Raw genomic sequence first — 26,773 nt, forward strand, 5'->3', positions numbered from 1 at the left:
GTCTAGTCCAGTGAAATTTAAGCATGTGAATGGATGAGAGTCCTGCATGCTCTCTGAGCCTCATGTGGCAGGCGATAGATTATCTCTTGACTTTAACTGCTAGTGTCTTTTTTTCTGATTTGAGTCCAGTTTTGTTTGTTTGATATTTAATTGATTAATTGATTTTTTTAAAGGGATTGTATCACCAACTCTCACAAAAACCTCAAGATCAACAACAAGATAATCCATCTCTCAGTCATTTTTACCCTCTATTTCCACATAGTGTCAGCGCCCCGCATTCCGTCAGCACAACAGTTTTGATCCGCCTTTCAGTACATGCCCTGAATCACTGCGCCTGTTTCTGGAGCGTGAGTGTACACGCATCACAAGCGAACTACAAAATCTCATAGAAATAAAGAGAAAAATGTGAAAACAATCATGCCAAACTAATGCTGATGAAGTGATGAAAAATACAATCAGGAGTCTGTATATTGTGTTTTATTTTGAAATTGACCGGATGCTTACTTCTCTGACTTCCTGTCCAGGCTGATCTATTCTGTTCAGCTTGATGCATGCTCGCAGCATATTTGAAATGGCGAGTTCTCATTTGGTGCTGTGTTGAGCAGATTCAGAATCAGGATATTGTAAAGGGATTAACTCTGCACAGTGTGAGTTAATGTTAATGAAGGAACATGTTACCCAGTGCAACTGAAGTGTTTCAATAATTAATGGGCCTCAATGGAGCTCTATGGGACAGACAAATGAGACATCAGACATTGAATACTCACAATATTATTGCATTCTTTGGCAGTTAATTGAGGTTTCTACATTTTCGTCAGGAGATGGTGTGATGAGGCAATCGTACTGTTGAAATGTAGAGGATCTTCTCTCCCCTCCACCTCACCTTTCATTTGTTCAAAACAGAGTTCTCTTGAGTACGAGTATGCTATTTTAGTTTATCAAAGAGCTTGACTTGCTACCAAAAATCTCGGGCAGGTAGCATGCACCCTTTTAAGGAACATGTTAGAACAAGAGGCTGCCGCGGTATATTGTGCTTCTACATCCCACGAGATGGTTATGCAGTTATTGGCTCACTACATACATGAAGGACACGTGAGTTCTTTTTGAAATCATTCATTTTAAACCCAATGCACTGCACTGACCCTTGCATGCCAGTTGTCTGACCTCAACCTGCTCTGGTTTTTCCTTTCCACTGCGAGGCAAACGACTTCCAAATTCCTCATGTCCCCCCTCTTCCACCCACCCTCCACAGCCAGTGCTGATTTAGAGAGCTAGAAAGAGCCGAGCCCGAGATGGATTGATGAAATATTGATGAAAAGCTAAGTGTGTGATTTGTAGCGTGGCATCAAAGGCTTCTGCTTCTCTGCTGCAGTGAGGGAGAGATGAGGGACGATGGGAGAGTAGAGAGACACAGAGCGGAAAGATACATAGATACATAGAACCGTACACAGAGGGAACATACAGATCATGAGAGGAAGTGGACAAATTTACTGTCACTGGCGGTCTGATTGCATCACATTGCAGCATGCTACTGCATCTTTTTCATTGTATTCTTACTTATCACCAATTCTTACTGAATTATTGTCCTCTATATGTATCACTGACTAATATTCCTGCTTCTTAGAAAGTGTCCATACTCCAATAAACATTCTTTCAAATGTTGGTGTCCGTCCTCGTGCCCAGGTGCACAGATTCTATCTTTAAATGTTTTCATGGGGAGCCTGTAGCGCAATGGCAACGCATGCGTCACCATGCACTGAGGCAATCGTCCTCACACGGGCGCCCCGGGTTCGACTCCAGTCTGAGGCCCCCTCCCACATGTCATTCCCCCCTCCCTCCCTGACTTCATACACAATCTGCCTCTCTCTCTGTCTCTCCAAAAAAGCCCTAAAAAAAAAAAACAGCTAATGTTTTCATGTGTTTCTGGCTTCTTTAAATGACGGATAGCATTTGCATGAAGTCAGTCTATGTATCATCTGTTCCTTTATTAATCAATTCAGTATCCACAATCAGAAAATTACAAAAAAACATTTTCATTTAGTTATTTTTCTAATTAATCTGAGACAAAAACAAACAAACAAAGTTTGGTTGTTGTCCCTTTATAAATGTGTTCTATAATTATAATTTGATTGGATAGTGAATAAATCCTTTTTGCTTTAACCCGTGCAGGTGTTGCACGCTGAGAAATGCATGCAACCTGGAGTGCACATTGCTTCATCATTATGTGACGTAAACTGCTCAACTTAAACATGATACAAATCTTCTTTGTGGTGGTTGATCAGTAATGACAAATGTGCTGTAGTTCATATTTAACAGTCAAGGTAGACAAAGCTTCTACTTTATTGATAGGCTGAAAAGAGTTTGGGGTTTTTGAAGGCGGAAAAATGGCGACCTAAAAAAACCTTAAAATTAAATTGATCTTCCAGTTTGGTTATGTCAGATCATTCAGAAATATTTTTTAATGCGCTGATATAAGATAGATATATTTATTTATCAGATAGGTCTGCTTAAGAGAGAGAGGACATGTTGGGAGGAGAGAGTGGATGGATGACAGGCAGCAAAGGGCAGAGGACAGATTCAAACCCACAGCTGCTGCAACGGACTATAGCGTCTGTACATGAGGGGCACAACATAGCCACCTCAGAATATTAAAAGAATAAAGGATTCATGGATTTAAGCCTCCCTACGTGTGTCCTGCTTCAGCACAAAAACATGTAATTCTACAGAATCCGAAAGAACAGTTTCAGTCATTGCATGCAAACTTTAAAAGACAAAAACATTTGTGGGTGGAGGTTATCACTTCTGGACTAACTGATGAGCTGTTACCAACCTAAAAGAAAGTGATCAATAAGGTGAAGCGGCCATCTCAGCACTTTGAGTCATATAGTCCTGCTATCTAAAACAGTGATCTCTTTCACTGTCAATACTTTAAAAATGCAAAAACAACCAATGATACTGACCTATAATTATTTGCATTCTAGTGTCTGCAGTTGAGATGAGCCCGAATCCCAAAATGAATTCAGACAGTAACGGATGCTTAGATGGATACGGATACATATATTTTTAGAAACAAATATAGTATGATCCAGGGTTTAAAAAGAAAAGAAAAAGAGTCTGTCTTCGTTCTGTATGATTTGCAATAACAACAACAACACTCATGGAATAAGCCTCAACCACTTCTTTATCCAAATACAGTTTAGGTACATTCATTGGTTGAACAGACGAAGACAGAGACAGATAGTGACATTCCTGCATATCCCTTCTCTGCAGTTTATCTTGCCTCAGAAGGAGAAGATGTTAAAGTAACAGCATGCAAAAATGACAGAAGTAATGTATCTTTTCTATAAACACTGACTAGACCATGAACAGAGCATGAAAAACAGGATGAATGATCAGTACATGGTTTTAAGCTCCTGTCACAAATTTTACACTACATACATATCCGTCACAATATCAGCACATAGAGTATGCGCACTGTTCTCTTTTTTTTTTTTTTACGTCTTCTCGTTCCAAGCCTCCACCCCTTCACTAACTCCTCTTTTATCCGAGCCAAATGCTAATGCAGCCAGACGGCTCTTTGAAATTGAAATGATGTGAAAATAGAATTGCAGTGGCAAATGAGCTGTGTTTGCTGGTCCCGATGGGGCGAAACCAGGGCTTTGAACACGCCTCTCCCCCAGCGAGGAGGCCCTGTTCTGGGCCGCAGTCTCTCTGGCACTTCCCTCCCTTTTCACGTCAACTTGAGATCTCCCAACGGACCACAGATCAAGCTGAAACTGATTGGGATGGAGTTGGATTCACACATGCACAGACACACACACACACACACACACACACACACACACACACACACACACACACACACACACACACACACACACACGTATATACCTTACCCACATTTGCACGTAGATGCAGTCTCAAAATATTCTCGAAGACCTGCTGAGGTTCACACATACGCACATCCACAGAGCTTAAAGCACACAACATTATTATGCATTGAGGTCTATCGGAAACCTCTTCCATAATAAACCCATTATCATGTTTTAATTACAGGATTGAAATGTTTGAAATATTTATAGAAGGAAAACCATGTGGATACTCTAATTATATATTCTGTGATGAGCTGTCAGGTCTTTACAAGTGTTTTATTTTGCTCATTTGTCTAGCTTTAACTAATGTCATATTTTTTTTATCTTGTATGCTTTTCTTAATGGCAACCTCTGGTGTTGTAAAATGAAGCCTAAGTGAATACGAATGCAGTTCCTTGGGTGTCCACTTGAGGCTGGATGCATAATCCAAGAATACCTGATAAGATCCCATAAAATGGCCAGTTTACAGCAGAAAAAAAAAAAAGAAGAAAATGTCACCTTCTTCTGTTTCAAATTTATAAAGCCTGGAAGTTATGGCTGTTTTGACTGACAGTTGGATGCCCTATAGCTGTTTGTCAGGAAGTTTAAGGCCCACCTCAGGTCTAGCCCTTTGCCTGAAACTAGACTGATCAAAGAATAAGTTGAGAAAACATTTCATGTATCACATGACCTTTTAGATGACCTCAGGAGGCGTTTATTCGGAGCTGTGTCTTCTGTCTTGTTTATGTCTGATGAATGGCTAGTAGCTTTTCCAACATGGCGGCTGCCATTTTTAATACAGTTGATGGTTTTTACTCAGGGTTACCCTTTATGTCTTGAAGAATGTCGTCACTTTGTCTATCATTAAAAGGTCTTGTGCTGTTGACTGTGTCTAAAGTGAGGAATGTTCACTCACTTCACTGGTACAATTAACGTACCTAACTCTATCTAACTCAACTCATCCCACTCTACCCCACTCCAACCCAATCCAACCTAACCTTACCCGATCAATTCTAACCTAAAGTAATTTAACCTAATCCAAGCCAACCTGTAAACTTCCATCAAGCTTTGACCGTAGATTTGTTCTAAAATAAAGAGACTATGGGCTAATGATTACCCGTTCACTCAGCACTGATATGGACTCTCTGAAACACACCCAAAGCAGAAACTAGCTTACTGTTTAATTTATAATAAACCATTGTCTTACAGAAAAGAGGCAAGAAACTTGACTGCTTTTGTAGCTAAAGATGAGACACACACAAACACGTGCCTGTCTTTAACAGTTTGCAGATACTTATAAGCATCAGAAACAAAACCCTAAAGTCTTTTGCCAGGGAGTTTGATAAACAGTTATTTGGAGAGGTGAAAGACTCCGATTCACCAGGAGGGACAGACACTTGGGACATAATTGGATCGACCTATAAAGAAGGGAGCTCAAAAAGAAAAACAGAAAAAAGACACAGGTCGACCAAAATGTTAAACCAGATGAGGAAGTGTTTAACTGTCAATTTTTGAGATGACACCAATCCTAAACCCTAATCCCACTGAATCTGCTTTCTGACACACACACACACACACACACACACACACACACACACACACACACACACACACACGCACGCACACACACACAAATGCACACACACATGCACAAACGCTTCAGTGGAGCAGAGTGGAGTGAAACATTTCACTTTGAACACAAAAGGAATACATTAGAGCATCTCTCAGGGTCTTAGTAATGACTAATGAATGATGGTGTTATATAAGAGGGAGAGTAAACGGCATCAGTCTTCAGTTAGGCAAGATAGTCACCTGCTTAAAAAACAGAATGAATCATTTGACTGAATAAATGATGAGCATTAAAGAGTAATGTGTTGTAATTGCACGTGTGTAAGTTACTCTGTGACTTTGAAATTACACTGGTATGTAGATGAACTGCATTCCTGAAGAGTCCCTGTCTGAATTATGCTCAGAAATGTTTCAAGAGTGACTGAAACTTTTCTCCAGGTCCACTTTTTAAGATTTTGGTTGAAAGATTTTGGTTAGGGCCTGATAGATATTAATAAGTCATGTGCTCTGGAAAAGGAACAAACACAATATGTCATCTGGAGCAGTTGTAAGCCTGTAAAAACTTTGACTAATGTCTGCCACAAGGTACCGATCTGAATAGCTAATCAGGCCTCCCTGTCTCCCTGTCTGTTTTAACTGTGTAGTTCTCATTGGCCATAGTGAGTTGTGAAATGTCACTTTTTTTTAGTAAAGTCAGAGAAGGAAACCGAGCATCCGGTCAAGTAGTTTCATTACTTTATCAACTTTACATCAAAACAGGAATGACTCTTAGAAAGTCAAAGCAACATGTTTGCATGTCTTTGTCTTTATTCCTGCGTGGAGATGATGGAGGAACGAATGAATTAATGTATGTATATAGGTGGGATATACTGTATATATATATGCCGTGACATTTTGTGTTTTACTCATTATTTGCAGATTGTTGTGGTATATTCAAGCTGCTTCACATCAAATATTCAAATCTGAAAAAGCACACTTTTTTCTCTAAACGAGGGGGGATATAAATGATGTGGAATTTCTCATGGGAAGATTGGATTAGAGGGCAGAATGAGTGAATGATACTGAGTGACGGAGAGATCGGGGCAGATTGGATTACAAGAAGGAATGAGCGAGAAATTATCAAGTGACAGAGAGAGAGAGAGAGAGAGATTAGAGAGAAAATGTAATTGTGTGTGTCACCGTGTGTGTATGTGGCAGATAATTCAATTCTGTGTATAAATATGAGAGTGTGTGAATCTATATGCATGGGACTATGTTTTGTGTGTGTGTGTGTGTGTGTTCCACAAGCACACATACTGGCATCTGTCTCGTCATGGAAACTTCAAGCGATTTCTGTCTTTAAAAGAGAAAGAAGCAGTTTCTACTTCACAGTCGGTGGCTGCATAAGAAACACCAGCGTGGCCTGACTTAGCCTCACTTCAGTCTCTGTGCCGCTGTCACTGCTGCCTCCAGCATCACTGGCTGGCCCGTCGCCCGGTATGGAAATACCCCAAAGCCTTAATGGACATTTCATTTAATAATCAGTGATTGATCCCTGCTGGTAATGATGTATAAGCAGGAGGATTCAGGGATAAAGATTATTCTCAGTCAATAATTGGTAAAGGTAGAGAGCTCTGAAGAAGGGGAAGCGACTGTGTTGCCAATAGCAGCACGTCTCCTTAACTCTCCACTTGTCAATATGGCATCTCTTTATTTGCCGGTGGCAATTAGCGCCATGGAGTCATGCTGCTGAGTTAAGAGTCACATCAACCTCACAGAGCTAATTAGACACACTTGACCTTTTCTTCATGAGGCTACTTTTAGAGACGGGAACTTCACTTGAGGAAGGGGCGAAGGACAATTAGAGCAAAGGATCTCAAATGTTTTCACGACACAGACCTTTGAAGTAAAACGCACATCCCGCCTGGATTAACTGTGTGAGTTATTTCCATGCATTCTCTACAAGAACCAAGTGAACACGCCGATCGTCAGACTCGTGTTGTCTTTCCGTATGATGAGCTTTAAATCTCCAAACCAAAAAGGAACCCTTTGATCAGCTGCCCGTCACCTTCACCACCAAGTTGCTTTCACGTTCTTTGTGTCTAAGGAGGGGAGCTCATACAAAGATCCACTCATAACACTCGCAGTGTTTGTCCAGTGAGGGATAAAGTGCACAACGTGAACCCAAAGGTCACCACCTGATAAAGCCATTTGTGTCCTACACTCTTATAACTCCTAAATACAACTCCTGCAATGGCATCTTGGTTTAGGTTAAACAAAGATTGCCCAGCTGGTCAAATTTAGTTGGCACTGACTTGAACTCAACAATTCTGACCATCTTACATTTGCATTTTTTTAAGCCATGACATTTTCCCTGCACATATGATGACATGGTGTGACAATGTGTTGGAAACAGGACACTGTTTCTTGACAGTGTCTTAAAGGTTTTGTGTTTAAAGATTCACTATCAAGTTATATTTTCATACAGCAGCCTCACAATCACTCCTTGGACTCTTCGGCTGATGTGAATAGAGAATGGACTGCACTAGTGAAGCATTATTTCTGTGACAAATGAAAGTGTTTACAAAACACACAGACACATTCACCCATCCACAACACTTTCCTAAACTAATGTCTGAAGATGCAACGGAAAGCACCATCAGAGTCCTCCCATTCACACATCCACACGCCCCAGCCAATTTGGCCTCCAATGTCTTGCACAGGGACGGTTCAACAGAAGCTTGGATACAAACCACCTGAATACAACCTTTAAATTGAAAGACAACCAACTCTAACACAGAGCCAGTACTGGCTCAGAAGAGTTTGTAGATGACTCAGTAATGTCAAAGTTTCCATCACGTTGAAGCCTTCGGCATCTTTGTTTCTGTCACTTAATGAGGGAGTTATTTATTCATTTACTTGAAACTTCTCTGTATCAAGGTTTGATCTGGTTCTGGTCACTATACTGTACGGTCTGGTGATGTAAATAATTCAACAGCAAGCTTTTCCCCATCACACTGTACACCTATCCGCTAGCTAATGAGCTCGCTCCTCACTATGGCAGTTTTCATTGATGTTTGGGCCTCCTCCAGTCCACAGCAGAATCTCCCCCCCAGACACACTCACACACACACTCACACACACATTAAGATATCTGACAATCAAATACGTTTGTGACATTTCGTGGTGTTTAATTATTCATGAAGGCACCAGTGCTGTTTCCATATGTGTCAATGACGCTGAACCAGATTTACACACATGGTGTCGTCAGTGGGACACACATCAGTACACTTACTGTACATGATGGTATGCTTGAGTGCGTGTGTATAGATTATAACTGTGAGTGTGTCTGACGTAAAGGCGGTTCATTTATACAGAGCAGATCTATATTAGCATTTTTATTATTGTATCTTCATGTGGCAGATAAACCATGATTAAAATGCATGTAACAGCATGTCAACGATAAAGCCTTAATATTTCAGAGGTCTTTGGTTTTACTTCTGGACGCAAGTACTGTGGTAATTCATGCGGTCCGAACAGTCAAATGTAAATGATTTGAAAGTAAAAGATCAGCCTCAGTGATTAGCCTTCAAAACCAATTAGCACCTTATTTATGAATTCCCAAGATGGGTTGTATTTTCCTTTACAGACACGTCTTTAATTCCCTAAAATAAGAGCAGGGTGATTGGCCCTCCGCTTTAAATGTTTCATCTCATCTTTCAGTGATGTTTCACAGTAGAGACAGGCTAGAAAGAGAAGAGCGAAAGCTATGACAGCATAATATGATCTGGGATTCATTCCCATGCTGCTACATGTACGTGGCTTTTACACTAATTGGTTTTGTCACCATGAAGCCCAGGGTTTCCTTTTTAAGATCTCCTTTACGTCATGTACGCACAGTGATGGAAAGCAGTTTTGGAAGATGCTGATTTTCACTCAAAATGTAGCTACTGGCATATCATGGTAGCGCAGCAGGCCATGTCACATGCAAAGTGTGTGTGTGTGTGTGTGTGTGTGTGTGTGTACACTAAATCTAGAGCCCGTTTCACCTTTCTTGTCACTGGCGCTGCACAGTGTCTATTTAAGGAAAAATAACTTGAAAATGGAATAAAAAAAGATAACGTGGGATTTTATTGCATACAATAGACAGCTCAGAGTTCAGTCTTTAGGGGATTCTGCCGAGGCTGAATGGTAAAAAGATGAGACAGCCCGAAAACCCCCGAAGGAGAGTTTCAGCATGTTTGTTGTACTTTTGCAGCACAAAGACAGAGCGTTAATTCAAAGCTTTCATTTTTAATGGAACTGCATGAGCATATTTCTAATTCCATTGTACACCACTATCAATAACATGGACAATAATGTCAACAACAAACAGAAGGCATTGTACAAGGACCAAATTATGGAGGCAAAATCAGATTGAGGGTTGTGTTCAAATATCAAGAAAACAGTTGTGCAGTGTCTGCAATATTTTTTAGACAAATCTGAAAGGTTTTGAGATAATTAAGTTGAAACATCATAAAGGACGAATTAATGAGATATCAACTTAATGAAATACTTTACTATCTGATCAGACATCATGGAAACATGCTATGTTGAAGTTCTAGCTTTTGGGGCTATACTGGGTGGCCTCTGATTAATGACCTATACTCAATAAGATGTGCTCCATGTCGAACTAAACCCTAAATTCTTTATTTTGGTAAATCAAACAGGGAGACATCCATGACTGATAATATGCACGTATTCAGTGTGTTTTGTGACTTTGCCCACTTTGTGACAGAACAGCCGTGCCTCTGCGCTTCACATCCAGCTGCTGGCCGGGGCTTTAGCCTCCTCTGCCGACAGTCACAAGCTCAGCAGCTGAAGCCATATAGAATACCAGGATTACAGGACACTTCTGGGTTTGCTTTGATAATATGATCATCTTTAAGATTTTCACTTCACCATCACCTTAAGATTCCAGTAAAGGTACTAAAATGTCAAATGTACAAAGAGTTAGGCTTTACAGATAAGCAGGTGCACTGTAGACAGCCTCCCATAATGCAGATACATTGAAGGGTTGCTGCATTGTATAAATATATATATTAAAAAAAATGTCATAGAGGTAGCTTCAAATCATGCAGAAATTCAATATATTTTCCTAATGGAGCCATTCCTTATGTAGCCTTACACAAACATCTTTTATTTTCTGCTGACTCTTGCCTTAAAGACTAAAGTCAAAATCCATATTTCTTTCTTGTGTAAGTAGGTTCACAAACTGGGGTTTAAAACCTCTGCAGTTCCTGTCATGCCATATTTCACAGAGCAGTGGGTGAACACAGAGCAGAGCTGACAAGTCTCACTGCATGAGGGCAGGAGGCTCGCTTCAAAAGCTGCTTGACTCCCTGATAATCGGACTGGCCACTGGCATATTAGCAGACAGTGTTGGTCCAAATGAGTCACTTAACGAAGAGAAAAAGAAAAAAACACACTTGTCTCTTTAGATGTGAGACACACAGTCCTGACACGTCTTGAGAAACATTCTTAGAGACTGGACAGTGACTGTAGAACAGCTGTGGCCAGTGGCTCAATCATCAACCCAGTCTAGTAGGCTGAGATGAGTCAGCAAACAACCGGCTGTAGGTTGATTTCACACTTCATGTTTGTGACATGTTAACCACTAGATCAGTAACCTGAATTCTTCTATCATTACTGATTAATGGGAAGGAATTAATTGCAAATGATAAAAAGCCAGAACAAAGAGTTAGAGATTCTATAACAAGATCTGTGAAGTATTCGGTGCCCAGTGACAGTGGGCGCTGTCAGACGGGGCCTCTTTAGGGAGGTTTATTATGTTATTGCAAACTTTGCATTTTGAGCACCTGCTGAAGTTTAAACTTGGGGACCCCTTACTGCCATAGGGCAGTTTCTTTCTTTACCTGGTGACAAGCAGCACAACTGCTCTGAAGAGTCAAAATACCATCATCACCATCAACTCTTTGGTGTGTTTTGTCTCTTATCCAGCGCTTCACTCCGATCTAGTCTTCCCGGTGTTTAATATCTTGCTATATCATACACCTCTGTATTGGTTAGATCAGTCTTCACTCCATATGAGTGAAGTAACCCAAACTGGAAGGGACCCTCAAAAATTGGAAGTGGAAATGCGTCTTCCAGTTGTGGAAATGCCCTTTAGAGCGAGTAAAGTCATTACAGCACATGATGTTCTCTCTGTTTGATCTGCTGCTTTGATGTTTGAATAAAGCATGTCCCGGGCCTAATGCTCCCACACTCACATCTCACTCTGAAGGACATTTCTCTAATATCCTGCTGTGTAAGACCTTAGCTGAGATTTCTGTTGCTTCGTTCACAAGTCAGCAATTTGATTGCAGGGAAAATCGTGTCTTTCACCCAAAAATTTAGCGTGCTTTCATACTAGATGAACAGCTCTTAAAAAAAAAAAATCGGCATAGGCAGCAAAGAGCTCATGACATTTACTCTTCCTCTTTTCTCTTTTTTTTTTTTTTGGAGTGCACACTCGTCACACGTCTTTGCACGTCCTCCCCTCCCAGGCCTTTCACTGCTTTCTAATGATTCACTGACATTGACAGTGTGGGTGTTTGTTTCTACAGCAAGCAGTAGAAGAGAGAGGATGATGGAGGAATGCAAGTATAAAATGATTAGCACAAGAGGAAGTGGCGATGGGGGGTAAAAAGTGTGAGGAGATGACATGGGTTGTAGGAGGGTAAAAAGTGTGGGTAGATGACATGGGTTGGAGGAGGGTAAAAAGTATAATAAATGTTGCATGTAAAAACAACAAGGTCAGAGGGACATTCACATTTGAAGGATTGGACAGTTTCACATGTCAGCTTATGTTTACAGTTCTGCAACTGTGTTTTGAAAGCAGCATGTGTTGTCTTTGAATGGAGCCTGTTACATCATGGCTGTGTTGTAGCTTTGACAGCGTTAGGCTAATAAGTACCCACCTGTTTGTTTTTGGTTTGGGTTTTGCAGTCACCACCAAAATAAATTGGCAATGATGAAAATGCTTTGTTATTTTAACCACAATAAAAATTCTTGGAAGGGAATATCAAATATGTTTCGATTAAAATGTGGCTACTGCCTTTATTCTATTTTCTTATCTTTTAATTTGTTAATTTTCGAGGAAATTAAATGTTTTTTATTTTTGTAAAGTAACATGACAAGCTTGTGAGAAAAAAATCAATAAAAAAAAGTATCAATAAAAAGGGAAAGATAATAAAAAAAAAAACTATAAAGGGACATAGCTGACGAAATAATACCTTTTGCAAAAATTAACTATTATTGTTCTGCCAGAGGTGCTGCTTGACAACGAGCAAGGCAGGCAACTGCTTGGGGCCCCAGGCCAGTAGAGTGCCCCCCAAGGGGTGATAGACTTCAAACCATAGCAGTTGCTCAAGCTACGTTTGGAATGACAGTAGGAAACTTCCCTAAAGGGTCCCCATCTCAGTCACTCATATAATAGTAAATGATTGAATAATAGTTGTCTGTCTCTAAATATGAACGTGAGACACAAGCAGCTGCTAATACAATGTGTAGGTGTCAGAATATTTATAACATAATGGGGGTGGATGCTGTTTTTCGGGTCCATCTTTAAAGTAATCTGGTGACAGGCGGTGTGTGGAAGAGGGCGTGAAAGTGGAGGGAATCTTTATATCCCTGTGCAGAGGAGGCAGGGAACATTGGTGCATGAAAATTCTCCTCGATAGACTGGAATGTTGTTTGATGCTATTACATTATTGAAAATGCAAATATATGGCTAGGAGAATTAGCATAAAATTCATAATTGGGGCGGCAGTAGCTCAGTCTGTAGGGACTTGGGTTGGGAACCGGAGGGTCGCCGGTTCAAGTCCCGGCACGGACCAAGTCCGGAAACTGGTCTGGTAACTGGAGAGGTGCCAGTCCATTTCCTGAGCACTGCCGAGGTGCCCCTGAGCAAGGCACCGAACCCCAAAACTGCTCTGGAGCGCTCGCTGTGGGCAGCCCCCTCACTCTGAGACCTCTCCATTAATGCATGTCACTAGAACCCTGTTTGTGCATGAGTGTGTATCTCGGCCTATGTGTGTGTTAGACAGAGTGTAAACTGAATTTCCCCTCGTGGGATTAATAAAGTGTAAATTATTATTATTAACTACATAAACTAAGTGACCAACAGGGTGTCCTATGCACAATCAACCTATATTCTCAGTCACTTTTTTGTGAGCGAACAACTATAATGGCCTGTAGCCTCCTCAGGTTTACCCAGCTGCAAATGCATAATATACATCTCGTATGGTTCTCTTTGGAGAGAAGGATAGGAGGGGGGCCCTTGCACCCTTTTCTGAACTGCTTCCCCTGGCCGTGAAACTTGCCAATGAATTGCTCCAGTTTGATCAGTTTGTTGTAAACGAAAGTTACCCATTAGAGAAATTAGATTTTCAGCTACTTATATCATTGTTGTTAAGAGTTGTTCGCAGAAGGGCACCGCCATGTTAGCATACCAGTCTCACAAGATTGGGAGTCGCAGCATTTTTTCTTTCCATGGTCATTCTTTGTGCAAAACTTATAAAGCTAGTCCAGAACATGAATACATAAAGGAAAGGAAAGAAAGAAATTGTTAGAACATACGAACGTGAAATAACCGAGGTTATCTTGGTTGTGGGGAAGTTTTTTTTTTTCTCTTGCAGAACACAAACATAAGTAATGTGACCTCGCCATGGCTCGATTGCCTGGAGATGCTGTAGATGTTGTATACATGTTTTCTTTTCATTATTTCATTGCCTTTTCCATGATGGATTGTGCTGTTTAAGACAGGGTATTCACGCTGCTCTCGTCCACGTGTTTCCGCACACATGAAGTTCATATGAAAGGCAATGAAGAGACCTTTATTGTTCTTGCAGTCTGCTGCAAGATCTTTTCCTGATAACATCAGTCGAACAATTGTTGTGATACTTTAATGTTAGATTCTAGTACTCCACATCATAAAATCCTTTTTTGGGGGGGCTTATGTATTTCTTTCTGCTGATGGAGGTAAATCTCAAGTCCTAATGTCATGTCTCTTCTGCCCTATCCTTCCACATATGCTGCAGGCAAAAGGCCTGATGATGTTCTGAGATAATAATACATCATCTCCCCCCCACCAAACACACACACATTCCCATTTACAATTGCATAATCTTATGATCTATGTTGGGACACATTTTCCCATTTACATGACATATTTTAGTCATTTCCCAGACACCTCGAACACATTGTGTTGCACAGTTGTCTGGATAAATGGCAGCATTATTCAGTCCTCTAAAGCAATCCTGTTCAGATGGATGCTTTCAATTTTATTGCTCATATACGTAGAGTATCCATTTTGAAAGGCTGGAGAATCAACAAACACAAGATGCAGCTGGAGTAGCTGTTTATGTGAAAACACTTTCCTGCAGTAAAACAATGTTTCAGGGTAAGAAGTGGGAAAGACAGATAAGACCACTTAAACATGGTCGTAATGCTACATCTGTTAGACTGAAGACATTTGGTCAAAGGTACTGAAAATGATTCTACACAATTTTAAAAGATGTACATGCAATCATGCACGTACATGCAGGAAAAAATCAAACCAGGAAAAAAAAGCTGTTTAGAGTCTATAATCTGTACACTATTGACACAGTACCTTTCTTAAACTTATTAGTTGCTGTCTTCTGTCGAGTCCTGCAACATGGCTGGCTTTTTTATCAGATGCAGAAGTGCAAAAACAACTCCTCAAGTACATAGTCAAACCTGTAAAAACTGATAAAAGCATTCTCAGTATGAGTGCAGCAGAACATATCTGAGGCAAATATAAATGCCAAATATATAAGTGTCACTGAGCACCTTAAAATGATATGCCCATATGTACACTCTTATCATTAAACAGGCCTTCAATTTATTTTCACTTCCAACACATCATATCTTGGTCAATGGCCTCACAGTTAACATATGAAGGTGTTGGTAGCCCTCTAGGGCTATTCCTGAATGTGATCCTCTGGAGATAGTTTGCTGTATCATTGAAGTAAGGTGATTTGAATGAAGATTGCACACGGGGTGGAATTTGTTTAATGAGTCAAACAAACATGGGACTACAGGGGGACCAGGGATTCACTACCAATGTGAAAACTTATGTGAAAAATTATCTTTCAGATATCAGTGATGTAACATTATGCATATTAATCCCCACCAATACCCAAGCATCCACCTGTAGGCTCTGAATGGGAGGTTTAAGATATCATCCCATCACTACTTAAATTGCTGCAAGTAAATTTAAACTGTGAGGACTGATGAGGTTGGAGGCTGGACACCAAACAAACTATGTTCTGCTGCAATCAAGTTTTCCTCCATTTTTCATTAAATTAAAAAGACTGCTCATCAAACCCATCAAACAGGTTTTTCTAAACAATATAAAAAGGAATGGACCGTCACTTGTATTACTGTAGGTTCTGACAAACAACACTTTTTGTTGCTTTGTTCTTGATAAACTTAAATTTGAAAAAAACACAACCCAACTTTGAACTTTGAGTGGTGTTAAAATTAAATTGCATACATTGTAAACAAGATGCAAGAACGATGCAAAAACTCACATCCAGCTGCTACTTGTCAACCGACAAAAGCTTTGCCACTAAAATTCCGAGCATTGAATTTAGTTAACTTTTGCAAAATAAAACTAATGTTAAAGAAACGGGTCTTTATACGGTGACATGTTGGGCCCCAGAACAAGCTGCCATATTCAACATGTTAGGAGTGAGTTTGAGATGCACATACATTTCCCACAGTTTGTCAGTTCAGTCAATTCAGTCTTGATTGGTGCATGAATAAGAGTGGAAGAACAAACTGTAAAGACAGAGAAAAAAGACCAAGTCTATGGCCCTACTCATGAAGCCCTTTCACTTTTCAGCACGTTCATCCTTTATTGATCCACCATGTGAAGAGATCCCTTTTTATGTCTGCTTTTTTGACCTGAGCCCCATCATCACACTCGCATTACGTACAGTCCCTGTGCTTCCCTACTACTCATAGTCTCTGTTAATTCCTCTCATCAGATGGTTTGCAGATGTGCATTAGACTCCCAGTTTTACCTTGGGGAATGGATTCTGTATTTATAGTTTACAGCCTGTAGGGATTTTATCCAAGGTCAGTAGTAGATTACCTATTTGGCTCATTGAGCCGTGCGCTCTGTTAGATGCCCTTTTTGATGTGCGTTGGTGATTGATTAAGCTGCTGTGTTTCTATGCTGGTGCGGACCTTGACTGATGCATACAGAAAGCAATATGTATGTATGGATAGCTCTTGTGCTGAATGTGCGATCGATGCATGGACTCTCCTCGCAATAATTACCTCGTCCAGGAGATGGGGAAAGCCTTAGGGTTCTGTGTGTGTGTGTGTGTGTGTGTGTGTGTGTGTGTGTGTGTGTGTGTGTGTGTGTGTGTGTGTGTGTGTGTGTGTGTGTGTGTGTGTGTGTGTGTGTGTGTGTGTGTGTGTGTGTGTGTGTGTGTGTGTGTGTGTGTGTGTGTGTGTGTGTGTGTGTGTGTGTGTGTGTGTATTATCATTGCCTCCCAGCTGGCTTTTTGAATCATGGATTGTTGCACAGTGTCAGAGAGCGTGAAACTCCTCTTTATCAGTCTCCAATCAACGCTGATGGAGGAGAAAGGGAAGGTAAGGGAGATAGACAGTAGGAGACGGAGCATTCTAGAGCATAGATTATAGACCGAGACAAAGAAAATCAAATAGTTATATTTGCTGAAATGAAAGGTAGATAGAAATCACAGATTAATGAAGGAGGTACTGTACATGTGGAGAACCCGGGTTCGGGTTTGGTTTGTGGCTCAGTTTCCGACATGTTATTGCCCACTCTTTTTTCTGCAATTTCTGACTCTATCATTTAATGTTAAATCTCTGAACAATGGCTTGAAACAACACAAAACCTGTGAAGAAAAAAAAAAGTCAAAGTTTAAAAGGAATAGCATGATCTTTGAAGTGGGATTGTGTAAGGTACATATCAATAGTAAGAATTTTAGCAACAGCAGATGGTGGTCAGCTCAGCTCCCCTGTATTTACAAGATGGCCTGAATAGCAAACGAGGAAGCTAGGATATACATTGTAGCAGCATGTACAGCTCTACTTAATTTCTCTTTCTTTAGAAAGAAAAAAAGAAGAAGAGTGTTTTCTGCTGGCAATCTTTTGAGAAAAGAGGATTAAAAAAACAGGAAAGTGAAAGTAGGCAGTGTTTGAATATAAGGCTTTGATGAGAAAATACAGATAGAGGAGTATAAGAAACACACAGAGTCGTATAGAGTTTCGAGCTCCTAATCAAGGATCAGGGAAGATGCCAGCTGACCCCCCACACACACACACACACACACACACACACATAGAAAGACACACACACAGGTCTGCACTCAGTGACAGGTGGGGGAGTTCAGGTCAGTGTCGGGGCCTCCCTGTCACCGGGCAGTTTAAAATTGACACCTGATTGCTGTATGATGTCTCTCTCTCTGGATGTGTGTGGTATTCATGAGTGTACAAGTGTGACTGTGTGTGAGGGCACGTCTGTCTGTCTGTCAGGGTGTGTGTGATAGAAGCTGTCATGCAGCTGTCTTGTCTGCTCTGATCCCTACTAACCCTCAGTCAAACAACATGCCACTGTAATAGCAGCACATGTGCAGCTTACAGAGCCTCCACATCAGTCACATTGACTTTGATACTTTTATTCTCACATCTTGTCAAGTTGCTCAGTCCAACTTTAAACTTTGTTTCTGTTCGCTTGTTGAAACGTCAGTCTCTGTACCCTTTGTACCCGTTTAGGCTGAGAGTTTACAAAGCATATTGTGGTGCACAGTATGTTGTTGTTTTTTCTTGCACAGTATGATTTTTGAGTGTCTGATAAAAAAACATCTGTCCATTTATCTCGCATAACACAGTCAGCTACCTCTACATCCATGTTGAGACCGCTGTTTTCACAGATGCAATTATGAAGATTTCTGACAAACGTGTCTGACCAAATTGTGGAAACAAATGCAAAAAAATGTTTCCAGTACCACCGGAGGCTTGTTTGGGCTCTCTTTGATACTCATACCAATTTTAACAAGCACAACCATGACCTCTGACATTATTACACCATTAAACTTCCCAATTCCCTTTACCTATCAAAACTGGCATGTGACACAGCCAAGCAGGCCGAACAAGCTGAAAGTACATTAGAGCCAGATAACTCAGAAAATAACACTTTGTTTTACACTTCCCTTGGGGACATTTGTTGTTAGTGATACTATAAAAGATAGTTTTGTAAAGTTTTCTATAAGGACAAAAGTAAAAATACAAATACAAAAGCAAAAAACACAAATTATGCTTCAATGCCAATTTTGGCTTTGTTTTGGGTATACATAAGAACAGCGCCTTCTATTGGCCAACAAAGTCAGTGCTAACAGGCTAACACGAGTGTTAGTTGCTTTGACAGTGATCTCTCTGTGCACAGACTTCATAAACGGGTAACACATCCCTCGACAGCGCACACTCCGTGTTCCTTAGACATTTTCACATTTTTTTTAAAAGAAGCGATTCCTTGTGTCTTGGTGCTTATTCAGCACATAGAAAGCGTGAGTCAGCTTTTGCTTATCAAATTGCTTGTCAGATTCACAAAAGAGGACTGGGAGACTGCTGTAGGACAGAATGATATGCAAGCTGCCGGCTTCCTCTTTAAAGTCCCTGCAGAGGAATGGTTGGCCTTGAAATAAAGCAGCAGGATGGTGAATGAGGGAGGAATTATTACTCATCAGCATGAGCCTCTGACTAAAAGTATCTCGGACCTTTTTGAGTGATTCATCGCCTATTCTCTATTCAGTTAACAAATGTGTTTTTCAAACTGACACAGTCATTGGCGTTTTAATTTAATTCTTTACAAGCACCTCCAAACAGAGAGTGCCTTTTTGCCTTTGTCCTGTTGACATTCACTGCTCTATCAGTTTTAAAAATCCAATGGAACTGAAGCTGATTTGCATCTAATTGCTAACTATTTGTTGCTGTGGCTAATGAAGGTGGTTGAAAATGATCAGAGCGGTCATTTCCTCATCAGTTGATGGCTATTTGTAAGCCCTGTGGCATCCCATGTTGTGGATGTGATGGTTTATATGTGCAGAGTGAGTGTGTGTATGTCTGTCTGCTGATTTATTATTCAGACTTCCTGTCTGTCATGCACCCTGCTGGCACACCTTGTTATTCTGCATGTTTTCAGATCTGTTTCTGAAGCAATTGTGTGTATCTCCTGGGGTGTTCTTTGTGTGTCCTCAGTGAGCGTGCATGTGTGTGTCTGGGTTTGTTTGTTACTTTTGTTCGAGCTGGCATGTGTTTATGTCTTCTTATGTGAAAGTTATTTGCATTGAAATTATGAATTTGTGGTATTTACTGAAGAAGCAACTGACAACTGCACCATTAAAGGCTTCTAATAGTCATGGAATTGCTTTTTTAGCTGTTCTTATATTTGAGCCTTTCTAAGAAAACCACAGAGCACCAATGACAATATCTACATGGCTGCAAGCATTAGCTGGTTAGCTTAAGGCCCTGACATATTAAGGAGGTCGTCGCCTTCATTCCTAGTTGGACTGACGGTGTGCGATTGTTTTTGCCATTAGCCTTTGTCGCCACTAGTTCTTTGCCGACTGCTTGGTTTGTCAGAGGTATTAGCTTAGCATATGGACCTTTTGACTGTTAATATGCAGGAAAAGTAAACATCATTCCTCAGAGGTTCCTCATGTGGAACAAAAAAAAGGTGAGCAGATATAGTTGAGCGGTCTCGTTGCATGTTTTTGTTTTATGACTGCAATGAAGGAGAGAAGTGTCTGACCTTGTCTTATTGTGAGTTCACTACATGGTTCCCAACAGACACAGAGTAAGGAGTCATGGATGAGTGTGTGATGTCAGACACAACCGAAGTCTCCACACCAGCAAAGCTCACTGGTCGACTTCAGAGATAGCAGGAACTTCCAGGAGTTTCAGCCATTTGCTTGCTAGCTAAACCATTTTTCAAGTCCTTATTATAACCTAAGCTAACTGGCTAATGCCCTGTTTTACATATAGATTGGTATTGACCCTTTTATTTATATGTGATTAAGAGAGTACATCAGCCTATTTCACTCAATGTGATGGGTTGTATTGTCTTCTAATACAGTCTGGGTTACTATTGAATTGGATGTTCACCTATGTTGGTCAAGGTTTCACCTGTGGTTTTCTTAGTTTGCATAATTGAGACAAGAAGTGAAATAGAAATCATTGTCTGTGGTTTCTAGATAAACTGAGTGTGCATGTACAGTATTAGTCCACACACACACACACACAAACACACACAATAGACGAGCTAAAAATACGACAGGGGGAGTTTGTCACATGCTTCTGTTATGTTCTTTGTTCTTAAAAATGCACTTTCTTTTCCAGCCTCTGCCTTTTTTTTCTCTGCAACTGTGATCATTTACAAATGCTAACACAATGCCTTTGATATGTATAATTGATGTCTGTGTATGCACTGTTTCAGAAAAAAATGTCTTTTGATCCTAAGAGGTTCATATCCTCAGCTAAATCTTCATTTTCAACAGAGAATATTTTTTCACACCTTTTTTTTTTCCAAAAGCCCCTCTTTTCTTGCACCTTAAACTTTCTTAAATGCATACACAGTGAAGTCCTACTGTAGACATGTGAAGTGGACATTGTGCTACCCAGTCTTGTCACTGTGAAGATTTTTCCAAACAAACAAAAAAAGGGGCTGTAGAAAGATGAATTACTGACATACGTTCTTATCTTTTGAGAGCATCTTTTGAAAGCTTTGTGTGTTCTTGATCACCCTGTTTTCCTCCATCTTCTCCTTCTTGGTCCTATAGGTCCCCTTACAAAGAAACACACTGATGATTTAAGTGATAATGACCGCACGGACGACGAAGGTATTTTTTCCCCTCGATGCCAAACTGATTTGCATGACAAAGGGAATCCAACTTACCCTTTCTCCTCCAATTTTTATCTTCTTTGATTTTCTTAAATTTCTTGTCCTTTTTTTGAACGTGATGGACATTTTCTTTTTGCTCTTTACTCGTAAACTCTCTTTTTGGGCTGGATGTGTTTTGTCCTTCTCAGCTTGGTGTCTTACAGTTTACATGTCTTCCACCATTCGTTGATATTAATATTAACTTTAGATTCTCTGCTTGGATTTGCTGTTTCCTTTATCTTTTTTTTGTTTTCTTCCTTTTCTATGTTGCATCCCACTAGCAGATCAAGTGAATTTAACCCTTGAGCTAGCTCTTAACACATTGTGCATGTTTTTTTTTTTCCTTTAATTTGTCTTGTTTAAAAATAAATAAATAAATAAATAAATTAAAAAAACATATAATATGTTAAAAAGATCAAATACTGGCTAACTGGCTTGCACCTATACTAACAATTAACCATGTTAACATTTTGGAGCGTCAAACCAATACTCAAAGCGCAAGATAAGCTGAAAAAACAACAACAAAAAAATTATTGAGAAAATAAGAGTAAGCATATCTCAGCCATGGCTGCTGCAAAGATGTGTGGGTTGTTATCTCTCCTGGCATGGTTTCCTCTCCTACAGGGCAAAGTCGGAGCTAATTTACTGCACACCAGTGTGTGAAGCAAACTCTCTGGTCAGCCACCCCGCAGTGGCTGTAGGATTCAGAGTCTGAGTCCCAGGCTGCCAAATGGGTTGTTCAGTTGCTGCAATAAATGTGCACTGGCGAGCAGACGCGACAGACTTGGCAGCAATCAAATAAGGCAGCATTTGGGTGGAGATTCCATGATTCCATGTGACATTACTGTCATTACGGTTATACTATTCATTATGGCTCTCCATTTAAATGTTTTTTCTTTATTTTTCCTTTGCAGAACACACAATATAAACAGCAAAATATATCCGTCTCTCTTTCTGCATGGCAATTTTCATGGCTAGCTCATGTAGCTTCTGGCAATACAAAGATTTTCAAGGACTGCTTACACAGCACATCGTCGTTTACATTTTAAAAGGCAACTCTGACAGACTGAGGAGGCACACATCATCATATCCATTGAGTTACATCCTCACAGAAATACAGCTTCTGTGAGAAACAGACAGGAGCCATACGGGGAAGGAGAACAGAGCTAATATTGTTATGTCTGATCACGTTAGGAACGGGTAGCAGAGATAATTTGTTCATTTGAATGTAGCTGAATAAGCCTGTAGCAATGAAGGAGATGAATTCAGCTGGCATGTTTCCTTTCCGACCACCTTAATGAAAAACACTACACATGTTTCATTCATTATTATCCTGAAAGCCCTAAGCGGACATACATCTATACATGTTGAATCACTCCATTTTCCTGTGATAACAGGTGAGGATCTTGACTTATTTATCTCGTTATTTCTGTATCACAACACTAGTGAGTTCATTCTTCCAGATCATGAATAAAACAGCTGAAATTAACAAATTAATTGAACCTTTACCTGAGAAAACCAGTGCTGTTACCCTGATATAATGAGATGAATTAGTTGAGATCTTGAGAAAAATCATCAGCTGAAGTTACTTATTGTAATAGAAACAAGAGTTCATGCAGATGTATTGATGAATGTCTGCTTTGGGCTTCCGTAATAACCACAACATTTCTGTCACATCAATAATGCACATGCTCAGGATTATGTTTTAATAAATAAAATACATCATGGGAACAATACATGCAGAAAACACTGTTGAAAACTGTGAGATTAATTCTGCGTCAAATCCAGCTGACAACTGGATGATGAAGTCAAGTCTGTGTGATTAATATCGCAGATGTTCTTTACATTCAAAACATGGGAAGCCAAAAAAAAAAAGACATTAAATGAGGTGGGGACATGAAATACTCCAAAGAGTTGAACATCAAATCAACTGATAAAAAAAGATGATAGAGAAAATATAAAAATCATCGCCCATACAAAGCAGAGACATACATTCAAATTGGGGTTCAGTTGGGTTCTATTCATGCTGCACTCACAAATTGAAAACTACACATACACCAAAACAAAAACATAAACACACTGGCTACCAGAGGCCTGAGAGAAAAGTAGGATAATTTAGGATATTATTAGTACAACAATTCATCAGACTGAAGTTTATTTCCAAGTGGAATTAGTCCTGCTGGTTTTGGTGCAAAAAAAACAAAGAATGTAAACAAGTAGTAGTATACAATTAGTGTAGCATATGCAAACGCTGTACAGCAGTGCAGGAAGATACGAAATGATGGTTCATGCTACTATTGCTCACACCTTATAACAAAAGAAAGAAAACAAAGGTCAGTAAATGTAGGAAGATGAGTACAGACAGAATTCTCCTTTCTGAACATCTTCTGCTCTCAGAGGTTTCATTCAACTAATTTCTCCATCAGTTCTGCCTGTAGGAACTTTTTTTTTTCTGTCATTGTTTTTTATGCTCCAATTCAAACTCCAATCTGTGATCGAGCCTCAGGCAACTGTCAATTTACAATTTTGGTGGAGGGGGAGAAGAAATCTAAATCCTGATCCGAATCCAAAAAATGATTTAAGCAAAGTTGGATGGAGGATTTAGGATTTAGAAGAAGAGGAACCCCCCCGACCTGCACTCACACTCCCAGGACTGACGGGGCCTGAACTCACTTACCTCTTGTGCGCAACAACTTGTGCAATACAACACACTAATGGCTTTGCAAATTTAGGGAGCGTTCTTTGCTTACAAGACAGACCGACTGGTAAATGCAAATAAAATAAATAAAAGTGACGCCTGATCAGCACGGTGGAAAAAAAACACAAAGAACATGACAGCTACTTTGCTGACTTTAGTCATTTTTAGTCTGATACAGCCAGAACACTCAGCTTTTGGATTTCTCCATAATGAAGGCTGTCCATGTTGTGCACCCGTGCTTGTGCTCGTGCATGAACTGGAGCGTGCCGGAGCACACCTCTCCTCTGCGTGCCAGGGCCAAGGAAGTGTACGGTGCTTGAGCACAGATTTGGAGCAGTCACACTAGTCAAACAAACTGGCCTTTAGGGGCGAAGCATGCTTTGGTATGGTACAGATTGCTCAGTTTGAGTGCACCCTTCTGCATCAGTGTGTTCTCTGATTCTCTGTACAGGACACAAAAAATCAATAACATACAGCACCGGTTGAGGTTAATGTGTAAATGTGTGGTACATACAGTAAGCTAGTTAACTATCTGTAGCCCGATTCAGAAACTCATTACGTGTGACTTAAAAAATGACCATATTAAGGTGTTTCCTCTGTAATGACTAAAAACCTGAAGAACAGGCATAATGCAACAACAAATCCTTTATCATTTCTCACATCATGTTTTATATCCAAGACATTTAATCCAAGGAGAATTTGGGATATCCACAAACTGAAATCAGGTATCCAGACTGTACGCCGCAAAGACCATGAGGCCTGAACATCACAATTCTTCCTCTATAGATGTTTAAATAAAGTGCTGTTTGAAAGCTGTCCATTAATCTCTATTATACAGAAAAAAGATGGACCTTAGCAAAGTTTCCATAAACAAGCAGCCCTTTGAAAAGTCACATTAGGGGGAAAAAAAAATGTCCTTGATAGAAAAACCCTGAGATGGATTTGTATCCCCTCAAGGCTTCTGCAGTGCAACTTTAATGACAGGCACCAAGTCTTAATAAGGCACCTCTCCTGTATAATGTGACGAAGTAAACAGCAATTACATCCAAATAAGACTCACAACCATCCGGATCCCTTTGATCTGTGCCATCACGCTGTTTTCCAAGAGCTTCCATACACACACACACACACACACACACACACACACACACACACACACACACACAGACACACACACTGTCACACACACACACCAATAAGATTAGAGAGAGTCGCACAGCTCGCACAGATCTATTCAATGGAATCCCAGCAAGCTCCAAGCATTATCTCGATAAAGGATGCGGGGTAGACAACTAATCCAGTTTAATATAGAGAAAAATATGTTTGAGAACCCCCACGCGCGCACACACACACACACACACACACACACACACACACACACACACACACACACACACACACACACAGACACACAGACATGAGCCCTACCGAGGCAGACCTTGATCAAGCTCTTAACCTCTGACCATCCGTCGCCTTGCAGATGCAAACTGAATGAGCACATCCCCTAACCCCTCCACCCCTCCTGCGCGGCATATCTTGGATTGTACGATCTCTTTATACTCTGTAAAGCTGGGGTTTGTAATCCTTTTGTCCTGGGAATAGAGATGTAAACAGGAAAGTCCCCGAGAGCTGAGGATTTGTCGGAGGCGCGGTTTTCTTTTTTTATATGACGAATATTGCTGCAGCAGTGAAGAGTGGGTATACAGATGTGGAGTCGCCATGAACAGCCTCATCCACAAGGCTCTTATGGGGCCCCTGGTACCCTATTTAAAGTATTATGAGCCAATAGCTGCAAGATATTAATCTTCCAATACGCTCTAGATATATTAGGTTGAGTGTGGAGGGCACAGGAATATAGATTTTGCAGACAACATGAGGACAATCCTGGAGCGCTGAGGAAAGGATGATAAAAGATCAACCAGGGTATGTCTAACCCTGTCTCATCGGGCTTTACTTGTGCAGAGTAACAAGCTGGTGACGTTTTGGCCTTGACTTTGGACTTGATCTCAGACATGAAGTTACCTACCTCTACCCAAACAACAAGGACAATGGAGCGATTCCTACTTGTTCACATTCAGACGGAATACAGACGGATTACACCTAAAGAAAATTCTAACACTGAAGAAACCAATGTAACACTTAAAAAACAATGAGTTACCAGCAGAGCATAATTTGAGGTATAATAAAATATGACATTCAAAGTGTAAATTCAAAGCTCCTACCAGGCTCCACGAAACCTTAAAATCCTCACAAAAATACAAATGAATAAAACAGGGTTTCTGCAAAATAAACTACACAACTACATAATACGTACTGTCCCCCAGGGCTAAATGTGTCATCACAGCCTTGCACAGTTGGAACAGAAGTAAACACATATGAACACGTAACACAGGAAGACACATACACAGTACAACAGCAATCAAAGCAACTTTAGCCATGAATGATTTGGCTGTATGATAAACATGAATGTTAAGATCAGAAAAGCTGGAAACATCTGTAATCCTGTATGCATGTGAATAGGATAATAATCCATTAAAAATATTAAAGCAAACATAAGCATTGTCTCATATGATATGTTTTAGTAGTTAAGGAAACACAATGAAAGCTGTTTACTTCTCAGGTATTTTAAGTGTTTCATTTAAACTGGAATAGTTTTCTTTTTACATAATCCTGGTTGTCAGAAATAATTAGTGCCTG

The 26,773-nt window shown here is 40.2% G+C and overlaps 1 protein-coding gene across 4 annotated transcripts in view; it reads left to right on the forward strand.

The window, feature by feature from the left end:
* The window catches only part of nlgn1 (neuroligin 1), a 472,336-nt gene that overhangs the window by 253,999 nt on the left and 191,564 nt on the right, over window positions 1-26,773 (forward strand). For 3 of the 4 annotated variants that reach the window (XM_079350042.1, XM_079350041.1, XM_079350043.1), the window contains one exon: window positions 21,278-21,337. The exons of the other annotated variant lie outside the window; for it this stretch is intronic. In XM_079350042.1, coding sequence (XP_079206168.1) covers window positions 21,278-21,337 — 60 coding nt within the window. The remainder of the gene's footprint in view (window positions 1-21,277; window positions 21,338-26,773) is intronic. 4 annotated transcript variants of the gene reach the window in all.

Source organism: Symphodus melops (genome assembly GCF_947650265.1).
Source record: "Symphodus melops genome assembly, chromosome: 8".
NCBI classification, from domain to species: domain Eukaryota; kingdom Metazoa; phylum Chordata; class Actinopteri; order Labriformes; family Labridae; genus Symphodus; species Symphodus melops.